This window comes from Copidosoma floridanum, unplaced genomic scaffold (assembly GCF_036245765.1).
Source record: "Copidosoma floridanum isolate Cflo_tuat_1 unplaced genomic scaffold, Cflo_Japanese_pri ptg000013l, whole genome shotgun sequence".
NCBI classification, from domain to species: Eukaryota; Metazoa; Arthropoda; class Insecta; order Hymenoptera; family Encyrtidae; genus Copidosoma; species Copidosoma floridanum.
The window spans coordinates 13,286,182-13,298,810 of NW_028321890.1; the positions used below are offsets into that span (position 1 = coordinate 13,286,182).

At 32.3% G+C, this 12,629-nt stretch overlaps 1 protein-coding gene across 3 annotated transcripts in view; it reads left to right on the forward strand.

Annotated features, from left to right (window-relative positions):
* The window catches only part of tok (tolloid-like protein 1 tolkin), a 57,014-nt gene that overhangs the window by 32,517 nt on the left and 11,868 nt on the right, over positions 1 to 12,629 (forward strand). For all 3 annotated transcript variants that reach the window (XM_089591314.1, XM_089591313.1, XM_089591315.1), the window contains 4 exons: positions 263 to 487; positions 2,358 to 2,825; positions 4,102 to 4,224; positions 5,404 to 5,722. In XM_089591314.1, coding sequence (XP_089447440.1) covers positions 263 to 487; positions 2,358 to 2,825; positions 4,102 to 4,224; positions 5,404 to 5,722 — 1,135 coding nt within the window. The remainder of the gene's footprint in view (positions 1 to 262; positions 488 to 2,357; positions 2,826 to 4,101; positions 4,225 to 5,403; positions 5,723 to 12,629) is intronic.

Sequence of the window (12,629 nt, forward strand, 5' to 3'; positions counted from 1 at the left end):
GTAAAAGGCTCTTGGATCGACCCGGTTGGAGCACTCTGTGAACCGTTTCCTGTCCATTAAGCGCTCCCAAACGGAGAGCCTTTCCCGCCTAGTGAAGCGAGTGGAGGTGAAACCTCTGCCGCGATAGACAAGTAACTGCGGCACCCTCCCCGTACTCGCGACGCATTGATGTACACCAAGGGGGAGAGCGAGGGGCGATTACGCGAACAATAGCCGTGTATGGTAATGCAATAACCCAAGTGGGTCTTGGATTTCGTTACAGAGTGCGGCCGCACGTTCCAGGAGAACAGTGGCAGCTTCGGCTCGCCGAGTCACCCCAACAGTTCGCCATCAAGCGACACCGAGCGCTGCGAGTGGCGCATCACCGCGAACCACGGCGAGCGCATACTTCTCAACATCACCTACCTCGACATTTACAAGAGCGACTTTTGCCGGAGCGATTACCTCGAGATACGCGATGGCTACTGGCACAAGAGCCATGTGCTCGGTGAGTTGGTTTTAATTTGAGCTTTTAAAAGCTGGAGTTTTTGGTTCCGTACTATTCATCCGTTGGAGGTGACGTAGTTGATAATTTGTATTACATGAACAAAAAACTACTAGAACAACGACAAACGAAAACTATTTAAGCATATTGTCTACTACGAAAAAAAATTATGTACACCTCAGCCCCTTGTCCGTGGAAATAAAAAAGTATGGGAGCTTTAGCTGGTAATGTTCGAGGATGCTATTTTTGGATGAACACTAAACTCGTGCATGGCGTGGATGAGTTTGGATGACTACGCGTGTACAAACAATGTTTATGCTTAGCTTGACGCGTTTAGCTTGATTAATTGATTCAAACTAGGCCGCAGTCCATTGTCCATTATCCACGGGCCATTACCTATTGTTCTCCGCGTTACGTGGACTGTGCACACGATTTTGAAAAGGCTGACCTCTGTTGTAGTTAAAAAAAAAAAAATATAGCAGCTAAATGATTGAGTAATCCGACGCAATAATCGTGTAATTCCTCGTGACTGCTTAACATCTTTTATGTTAGTGTACTGGAAGATCTATTTATGTAAGTTTATACTTAACGAAAGGTAATCAATTTGTTTTCCGAACTTGAAGAAGAACTTCTGGATTTTTGCCAAGTTGACAACTAGAGAGCAATTGATGCTTTTAAAACCTACATACATGTATGTGTAAAACAAGAAACAAAAATTATTTAATTGAAATGGCAATTTTCCATGGATACAAGTATATTTAAACAATTTATGTATCAGCTCATCATATTTATGCAAGTCTATGTGTAAAATATATTGTATAGTGTTTTTCCCAATCGCTGTTAGCAGTGAATTATACTAGGTACGGCTATTTACCATTATCAGGGGCGTTGTTGTTATGCTTGTTGCTGAAGCAGTCTCCTGGAAGCTCGCCAACCGTAGATAGCAGATAATTTCGATTAAAGGTAACGCTTTCAAGCGCATCCCATTGATTAAAACTACCTGCTGTGATTTTAATGAAGTTAATTTATTTATTTGTTTTCTTATTGTAGTTATTATCTGGGCTTAAATCCTTTTTTCCTTAACTTTTATAATTGACTAAATAGAATGTTTGCAACTTATATCCCAGTACCACTCGTTCCTCTAACACCCAACCCATAAAGATGGATAGGAAATAAGCTATATTGAATTGACGATGATAAAGTTATAAATTGCTTTATAAGAGTACAAGTAACTTGGACATCGTTTTTTTTTTGTTTTTTTTTTTTTGTTTTTTGTAAATTATTACGAAAAATAAGATGTTTTATTTTCTTCAAGGTCAATTAAATCCATTTTATGAATAAATAATTTAATTAAAAACTCTAGCGATTAACTCTACGCATCACCCTTTGTACCTTCACCTTCAATTTAAATTGTTTGCTATTTACAGTTAACGACTTTGGCGGTCCTGAAAATGCTACGTAGCCATGTCTTACATAATGGCTGGCAGGTTTGGAAAAGCACTGACGAACACTTACTAGCAGAACACGTATAAAATACACTTAGGCAAGGTTCTGCTTAATCCAATAGTTACGCGTTCAACAAAACATCTAGATGTTCCTTGCTTATTTTCATTATGGATGGAATTTTTTTGTTTGTTAGTATTTAAGGTTCTGACCTCATAAGAGGTATGAATTGTAGATAGATGGTAACACTCAAAGAATTTTCAATGCCAGCAATCACTGATAAGTTAGCGTAGTAAGATATGCTAAGCAGTGATAGCGTTTCCATAACTCTTTAACCCTTGAAAAGTATATATTTAGTGCATTTGCCTCTCAACGAGCACCAACATTGAAAACAATTTGAACAATAGCTCGAATACGATCCATCTCTCAGGGCGTTTCTGCGGCAACGGGCAGATGCCGGCCCCGGTGATGTCAATGGGCAGCCGGATGCTGGTCACGTACGTGGCGTCAGCCCGCCAGAGCGGCCACGGAGGCTTCACAGCGAGCTACGAGGCCGTGTGCGGCGGCGATGTGAAGGTCGACGGGCTCGGGCACCTCGAGTCCCCCAACTACCCCGAGGAGTACCAGTCGAGCAAGGAGTGCGTCTGGCGGCTCACCGCGCCCCAGGACTACCAGGTGGCCCTCAAGTTCCAGTCGTTCGAGATAGAGAGCCACGACAACTGCGTGTACGACTACGTCGAGGTGCGCGACGGCCACTCGGCCGATTCGGCACTCATTGGGGTCTACTGCGGCTACAAGCTGCCAACGGACGTCCGGTCGTCGGGCAACAAGCTGCTGGTCAAGTTCGTCAGCGACAGCACCGTGCAGAAGGCCGGCTTCTCCGCCACCTTCATGAAGGGTGAGTTGGTACTGTGGCAGTCGTTTTGGGCCCGTTAGGAAGCTTCCAGTGCCATATAAGACACATGTCATTGAATAGTTTACTCTCTAAATTTGAAATAGTGAAAATTTCACTATTTGCGAAAGTGAACTAGATTTTTACTGGAGAAATAGTGAAAAATCAGGGTTGCTTATTCGCACCCAGTCAAAATAAATTTTAATTCTAATTATTCATTTATAATCCAATCAGCGATTTTGATTCAAATAAAAATAATTGTACAACCCACACGCATTATTTCAAGTGATACGAACAACAAGTTAATCAATTAATTTAAATAGAGGAAGTTTACCTTGGTAGAAATAGTGAATATTCACTATTTCGAGGTGAAATTCACTATTTTACAGTGAATATTCACTAGTTCAAATAAGTTATAAGTATGCAACTTTGAAATAGTAAAATCGTCCGTTTCGCTGCTAAAGTAGTGCATATTTAGTATTTTACAGTGTATATGCACTATTTTGAAAAATTTGTATACTTATCACTATTTCAAATTTAGAGAGTAGATTACGCTAAATTCAAGGGTACAATTGTTCTCATTCTTAACCGGACAAAATCTTGAGAAATCCGAGCTTGAAGCTCGCTCTTTCAACTAGAGCGCTTATGGCAGGTAGACTAAGACTAATGATTTGCAACTCCAATCGAAAGTGTCGGGTATTATCAGTACATACGTATTGTAGGTTATAACTTCATTTTTCAAATGCCGTCGTGAAAAATATAGATAACCGGGAAAAATTTTGAGATATTCTGTTTGTAGTTGATCGAATTGTCGTATTTTTGTCGGTTAGCCTATGTTTTTCTTGCGGCATTGGTGCCAACTATTACAGTCTTTTGAGCAAATTAGGGCTCCACGATGCGGGTTGGTATCTCTATACTTGCTGTAACCTTCTTAAATGGAACCAGCTTGAATGCAAACTTGTAGTTAGTGATGGGATTGATGTTCGTACTTTATCGCATGTTTAATGATTACGTACAACTTTCGTGACGTGCGTTGAAAAGAATAGAGCGCTGGTTCATTTGTCCTTGCATTCAAGATAAAATGTGACAAAACACTTTTCTTCCGTTGATTAATTTGGCTGCTACAGACCTTTTATTGATAAAAAAGTGAATTAGATCTTACAACGCATTGCTGCCATCATGTTATCCATGGTTATCATAAATGAATAGTTTTCCCACATTGAACAAAACGAAATTAACAAGGAGTCATTAAATCGACATAACAGAGTTTTTTAATTCGCAGAGTTTGACGAGTGCGCTCTGACTGATCATGGATGCGAGCACGAGTGCATAAACACCTTGGGAGGATACGCGTGTGCTTGCAAAGTAAATTACGAACTTCATTCAGATGGGAAACACTGCGAAGGTAACACAAGCTATGAGGAATACAAATTATTTACACACAATTTGGTTATTGAGAAAATATCCGTAGGAAAAGTCCTTCACAGACGTAAAAAGTCTTAACATACAATCAAACATTAAGTTTTATTTAATATCAACTTTTTTTTTTTTAATTTAGAACCAATACAAAAATAAATATATATGCTTTGGTTCCAAAATTTTTCCGAGAATAATGATTAAAAAAAGGATTAATAGTTAAACCTGTAGTAAGTAGCTGTACAGCTTACGTACACTGGAAATATAGATATTTTTTTAGAAATAATAAGAGGTTAATTCTCTGGTACTATTGCTAATCAAATATTGAAGTTATGATAAAATAGTAATCTCATGAAAATTTTAAAATGTATTTTTTAATATCACAGCTTTTAGAGTTCTTTGCACTATCACATTTATAATTACTGAATAAATACTTAGTATCATTGTTAAGTAATCCTGACTTATTATGCCATACGCTGCCAATATGTCAATATTTACCATAGCAAAACGCAAATTCTTATAGATAAAACGTTGATACCAAAAATTGGATGAAAGACCTCTACTTCTTGGGTTTTTGAAAAATTACAATTTTAAGCTGTAATAATTTAATGTCTTACATTACCTTTGAATTTTTATCTTAGAACTGTACTGAATATTTCGGATCAATAACATTCCTGTATTTATAAAAGTGAATATTGGAGATTCTTAATGATGGAATTTTAAAATGAAAGTTTAAAAAAATAATCTTTGAAACTTGTTTTTTACTCATATTTTCTGAAACAGTTCGTACTGCAGCATTATTATGTACTTTGGTAAAAACCAAATTTAGCTACTTTAGTAAATAATATATTAAGCATCAAATGTTTACATATAAATAAACAAGTAAAATTGAACAAGACTTTTTATCAAGAATAACTAGTAACATTATTAAAGTTAATGATAGTTCAAAATTTATCCAAGACCAGCAAGGAATTCGAAATTCTAAAATTGTGAGAGTAACTCGGACAACATTCAACGATGTGTTTGACGTCACATTTATTATACTGCATTAAAACAAATTATTTTTTTATAAAGATAATCGAAGTGTTAGTAACATGTATACATACATTAAACAGAAAAATCATACTAAAGAGTGAAATTGATTTCCTTCTTTCTTTTGTTTTGTCAGACGCATGTGGAGGCACGTTTGAATCAAACAATGGTACAATAACGAGCCCCTCCTTTCCGGAAACTTATCCAAACAACAAACACTGCGTCTGGGAGATAATCGCACCAGTCCAGTACCGTATTACCCTTAATTTTACGCACTTTGATCTCGAAGGAAACAACGTTTACGAGCAACCCTGTGAGTACGACTGGGTCGAGGTAGCTAGTAAGCTCAGTGACGATGTGCACAAGAAACACGGTATCTTCTGTGGCTCGAGACCACCACCTCTCATCACGTCGGAGGGTAACTCCCTCAAGGTTGTCTTCTCGTCGGATAACAAGTCAGTAGATCTATCTTAAATTGTTTTAATTAATTTTTCTGGAATACTGCAATAACTATTAGATGTTAACCACGTGTACAAGATACGTACTGAAAGAACACGTCTGTTTATAAAAACTCATCCAGCTTACTTCGAAGCAAAGTTATGTTATAAGCAATTAGAAGAAAATTAATTTTTCATTGATCATTATTATTTCGTTAAATTTTTTAAAAAAGTCAAAAAAAACTTTTCACAACCTTAACTCATATGTTCATGATTTTTTTATATAATACATGACATAACTAAAAAAAGTAGAGTAGTCTCGAAGGTACGCCCAAAAAAAATTGTTCACACTGGTAGAATCATGACGTCTTCTCCTTTTTTTTCGAAGAATGTTAGTTGAGAAGAAAGTTATTCAAAAAATCCTACGATGGCATGGTGTCGTATGAGAGTTGTCTCTAACGTGCACTCGAACGTGAACTTAAGGTGGTTCATGCACGACTCCCGAGCCAAATGTGCAACTGAAAACATAATTTCTATTGAGGCTGTCAATATTCATAAATATGATATTAAATATTCTTCATTGAATGAAATAAAGCATCCATGTCAGATTATGGATCACATTAGCCAATATAAAAGTTTCTAAAAACTATTTTTTGTACAATTGCTATTAACCTCAAAAAATTAGCAGTCGACTCTCGCCTATACTTTTAACATAGTAAATGGCAATGCATGATTGCGTTTCAATTGATATCTTTTAGTTTTGTCTTGTAAGGTAAAATTTTCAACGAACCATTACAAATGGGATGACTAGTTTATTACTCTAGTTTTTGATCATCCTGGCCCAGTTCTACGAAAAGTAATCGCATGACATACGGTGACAAAGTTGTGTACGTCCATAAGAGCCCGTGTTATCCCAGTGCTCAACGACGATTTTCAAACGTCTCGTTCTCGTGATTTTATGCTATAAGCCTATTTGAAATTTTGCAGAGAGGTATATAAAAGGTTCGTAAAGAACCTCTCCAAGTTTTAGTTTGATAGCCCATTTTTTAATTTTCACATGAACCACCTTAACGTTATCACAATTAATTTTTAAAAAATGGAATAGAACCGAAAAAATATATTGTGTCACGATGATTCTTGTGAAATAAAAAAATTTGTTTCATGAGATAAATTTAAAAAAAAATAATACGAAAAATAGAAAGATATGAAGATACATAACCTCAAAAATACGTGATTTTTTAAATAATGGAAAAATCACAATGTCCACTCACTTTCACTTGTTTGATTATTACTTCTAAACTACTACAAACAGCAAGTTTAAAGTGTTTAAGTAACTGATACATCCATTTTATTGTTAAAATACAAAGTCCTGTGACGCTCTCCACATAATTTGGCACTACGAGCTCTATCTTTCTTCAAAGAAAACATAGTTATTAACAGCGCTAAAATAAAGATATCAATATCATATTCTCTTAATACATATGTTTGTGATAATAAATAAACATTATGTATTTAAATGTTATTAAGGTAGTTTTTTATTTCAAATGTTTCTTACACATCATTAAAACAATTGTTGTAGATACAATAAATGTAAGATTAGTGAGAGGCTTAATTTAAGTTAGTACTTAATCATACCAATTATATTTGCTCATTGGAATTTGATGTGGATGGAAGGAAGATTGGAATCTTGGGTCATATTCAGAATTATGATGAGGACGGTACTTAGAGCCATATCTTGAGTAATCATGTGGATATTCGAATACATCATGTCTTGAGGGTTCGAAATGACTGAACTGGGGATAAGGCCGGTTCATTTTCCTAGTCTGTTCGAATAATTTGATCAGCATTAGCCAATTTCTGTTGAACTGTTGTAGAACTTCTTCAATCTTAAGTGTTTCCATGTAAATTGTATTTACCTAAAAAACCATAACAATCGAAATAGGATATAGTAGACATTATATTATTCAATATAAATTTGAAGTTATAGAAAACTTTTCATCCACATTAAAATTTTAAACAAGTAATAATATTTTTGTAAATCTATTTCTCTGAGTGAAAAAAACTAAACTCACTTTTTTGTCCATCGGCCTGATTTCAAATATTATGTGTGGCCGAGATGTCTGTGTGATTAAACCCTGAAAGTACAGTAAGAACTCTTCAATGATGTAGTTTTATCAGTTTATAGTAAATCAATAGTTGTAATTGTATTTGCTCCAAATATACAATAATTTCTTTAAAGGTATGAGAAACAGAAACAAGTTGTAAGTGAGTTACCTGAAGAAGGTTTTTCCCAGTAGTAGTAGTAGTAGGAGCAATAGTAGTAGTAGTAGTGGCAGATGTTTCCTTTAGCTCACTAGTTCCAGATTTCTGTAGAATCAGTGTATTTTTTATTCGTTTTCGAATCTTATGACAACTACAGTTACGATTTTTTAAAAGTTATAAGTGTAGTAGTTATACGAAATCGAATTTATCAAAGATTGAAGTATCACCGTAAAATGCATAACTACCATATCTTTATACATGTTCGGATCTGGCTCACGATACAATTGGATACATAAATTATTTAATTATGTATCCAACAAAACCAAAACAACATTATAATACTAAAATTAGTAATAAACTTGAAAAAACATAATATTATTTTAAAACGAAACTTTACCTAAGATATAGGAGTAGTTCTCATCTTAAAATAAGTATCTAGATTTCATATATTTTACTACTGATATTTAACTTTAACTGGTTGTCAATTTTTAACTATTTATATCTGTATCGATATTATATTTAAATTCATACAAAATGCTTACAAAATCCATGCACAAATTACTTCTAAATGTCATGTCTAAACTCAAAGTAAATCGAAATTTCTTTTCAATATCACACAATAATGGTATTAAACAAATTACTTATAACAAAAAACTTTAATTAAGTAAAGTAGCTGACTTAGGTATCTGACTATTATATGCAGAAAATTCAACGTAATCTGATTTATGTATTAACATTAAAATTACAAGTCTCTTTAATATCAACGTGCTAAAAAACAAGAAATTCAAAAATATTACCTGAGTCGTCAGATCTGGCATTGCGGTTGATACCTTTGTAGCCGTTGAAGCACTTTCAGTTACGGATTCCTGTAAAGATCGTATTTAAATAAAGATATAACGCATTTTCGTAAATGTGATGGATAACTTTCTATGAAAAACTTTTATCAGTACCTTATTCTGTGTAGAGGTAGAGAGAGGATCACTTGTGGACATAGCTGATAAAATATCCTCTGTGGTAGCTTCCTAAAAAGAAGTAATTAAGAAAAAAAAATTAAGTGAGGTAATTTATAACAGTCAAATTGTCTTTTGAGTTGTGAAATATTTTTTTTTTATTTTATGTTTGGAGTACATGAAATTAAAGGATCAATAAACATTATTTTTTAGTTTTCAAGTAATAAACATTTTCTACTGAGAATTTACCTTAGACGGTTTCTCTTCCATAGTAACAGAAGAGGCTTCTTCTAACAAGGAATTGAAAGTTGTCACATCGACCTTAGCTTCCTGTAAAAGAAAATTAACTATAGTCAATTGTAACATTAGTTAACACAGTGATCTAAATGATGTATTAATTTAAAAATAAACTTTAAATTTTTTTATATTTAGGATTTTTTGACTTTCTTACTAACTTAAATAGTTTCACTGTTATTAATCACGTTTATCACTTAAATTCTTTTTAAATATAAAAAAAAGTATGAAATTTTCGTCAAAAACACAAAAATTAGAATGGCATTGTACATATTTTTGAATTTCAATGTTTAAGATACGTTATTAGTTGAGTGAAGAAAACTCAAATATGATTCTGCTGAATACTGCTACCATGATAATTTACGTTAAGAAAGTTGTATCCTAAGCAGTTACGAAATTAATAGTTAAGACTAATTTTTTTTAAGTACAGTTAAATCACCACTATTTATAGCACTCTCCTAAGCAATAGCTTTCTTCTCCACAGCTAAAATCCCAGTCTATAAGTTTTTCTTAGCACTTTTTACGCATCTTATGTAACATAGTTTTATATTTACGTTTAAAATTCCAAAAAAAAACTCACTGAAGTAATTAATTGTCTAGTTAAAGCTGACAAAAAAAGTTCATAAATTTATTCCTACAAATTTTTTAGATTAAAAAAACGTACTAGGTGGAGTATAATAAATATTTTTAGTACAGTGCACAAAAATGTATGAGGTTTTAGTTAAGAGTTAAACAAAATTTCATAATCATATTAACATAAGGTTTTTGTATTTACTTGACTAATTACTCATGGAAAATGGTGAAAGTGATCGTTTGCTAATGTAATAATGCAATTGTTCGTAATATTATGTATTAAATTCCGTATGAAATTCCGGGTAAGTTAATCTTTACGCAAGTTAATGCATAACACATATGGCTGTTTTTAAAGGAAGTCAGTTTTCTTAAAGAATATTTACAATAAATACTTAATATTTTCACCTAAGTTATAATTCATGAAATGAATTTTCAGGTAAGAATTTTTTAAAATATCATAGAAATTTTTTGAGTAATAATTTTTTCAAGTAAATAGTAATTTTTTAATAACAAGAGCAACATACAAAACAGGAATGATTCAAAATAAAAAAAATAAAAAAATTTGATCATCGATAAAATACTATCATTTTGATAATTAAATAATAAATTTTAACCAGAGTAATTGCAAGCAACCGTTCTTTAAAAATCACATAATCATATAAAGCTACTGCATGTATAGCTTTAGAAGTTCTATCCATTATTTTGGAGATTCGGAGTAACATATTATACATTTAAAAAAATGTTTTTCAAAAAAATTCTACTTATGTCAAATGCTATTTACATGAAAGTTAATTTAAAAAAATTTTAATTTCAATTTTCTTTCAGAAGTGACGTAGTTTTTAATTAATTTCGAAATATCACAAGACGTAGAATGTTAGAGATTAACTAAGTTATAAATTTTTACAAACTGTGCAATCTTTTTTCCTGAACTAGTAGAACTACGAAGGCCTATAATTGACGGCTAATTTTCAAGGTATCCCTTGTTATTTTATACAGCGTAAGCCATTAAAAACTACCCAGAGACTAGTTTCTGACTAAATTTTTGAAGGATATCATCTACTTCACGAAGTACTATCAAATATTTTTCTCAGATACCTAGATTTGCTTAGATAAATAGACAATTGTCGTTACTGCTAAGCGAAACTCGCGATGACAAAAAATGTAGTAGCTCAAAGTTATGGTAATTATTAACTTCAACATGATATGTTTAATTCTTTAATTTGATTATTTAAGAACTGAATTCTTTAAAACATTTGTGTTCCAAAGTAACAATGAAAAAAAAAAAAAAAAAAAAGAACTATTAATTTCAAGAATACATCGAAATTATGTTTGACTCTAATGTTTTACCTGTGGTAGATCTTCTTTCTTAGGTGTATCCTTCGAGGAGGAGTCATTTTCTAACTCCTATAAAAGTAGTAAAATTAATTATATTCTATAAAAATTTTTAAAAAACTGTTGATCTTACGACTGATTCCGTAGAAATGTATTTATCATTTTCTGGATCTACATCTTTAATTACAGAATTGATTTCCAAATTTTTATCCTGCAAAAGTAACCTTTTCTTAGTCATTGTATCAACTTTTATTTTTGCATTTCTTTACTTCTTTGTTTATAAATAATACTTTAACACTTTTTTTTTGATGGATATAAAGTTATAAATATACAGTTATTTAATTCATAACCAAACGAAATGATTACAAAAAAAAAATATGTAAGAAAATGAAAAATAATCCATCCTGATTTTTAAATTTTGAAACATCCTCTCACCCGTACCTTAACTACTTCTTCGCTAAGCTCTGGCACTGGAACAGCCTAAAAGGTATTGGATTACAATCCTAATTTAATTAAAAATTGAAATAATTAAAAAAATTTTGGTGAAATACTGTTCATACCAAAACTGCAGCAATACTGAAAAGAGCGAGAATAAAACTTTTTATTATCATGACGCAAGCTTTGCTTAAGTCAAGAAGAATTTCATGAAACTGACTCGTTCCAACTTTCTTCTCATTTATATAAAACTTTGGACTAACGATATAAACATCAAGTACATCTGTGTCAATAGCAGTTAACCTTGATTTCTATATACCAATGAATACGTGAAAACTTTTGATTGCGGGGAGCTAAAGAGATCTTGATTCAAGAATATTTAAGGTGAACTTACATAATTACATGTACAAAGCTTTCAAAGCATTTTTTGAACAGAAGAATTATTTAATATCAAATGCATCACAGATGCAGAAATTCCAGAAATGAATGACTCAGCAATAATCATTAATTTATCAAGTATGTTAACTTGCTTACACTTCATTAACGCTTATACATCGTATTTGTTCCACTCGACACTCTTCTCGTTGTTTTAAATATTTATAATCAGACGTATATTTTTGTTGATGAAAAAAAGTTAAAATATTTTATTTTTTATAAATTTGAATCATTATTAATTAGACTTTTCCAAAGTTTTAAGATGACGATTTTTTGTAAAAACCCAGAGCATTTCTAGATACTTTTTGATTATAAAAACAAACAAGACATACAACTGAATTAAACCCTCTACAAATAGATATCAATGGAATCATTGTGCTTAGTATAGGTGTTATCAAAACTTAAATATTGGCAGTAATTTAAAATATCTTTACAATGAATACCTTTTGTTATCAGTTATACGATTTCTAGCAATACATGTTGAAGTCTTTAAAAATTGTAGATTATGACAACCTTAAATTTTAAAAAATGATTTGAAATATTTAACATTGCAAAAAATTAAATCCAAGCTTTAGGAGTAGCTGTAGCCTTGAGCTTGTTATGGTTTACAAGTGTCTTCAATAATATTCATGATTTTTGCTTAA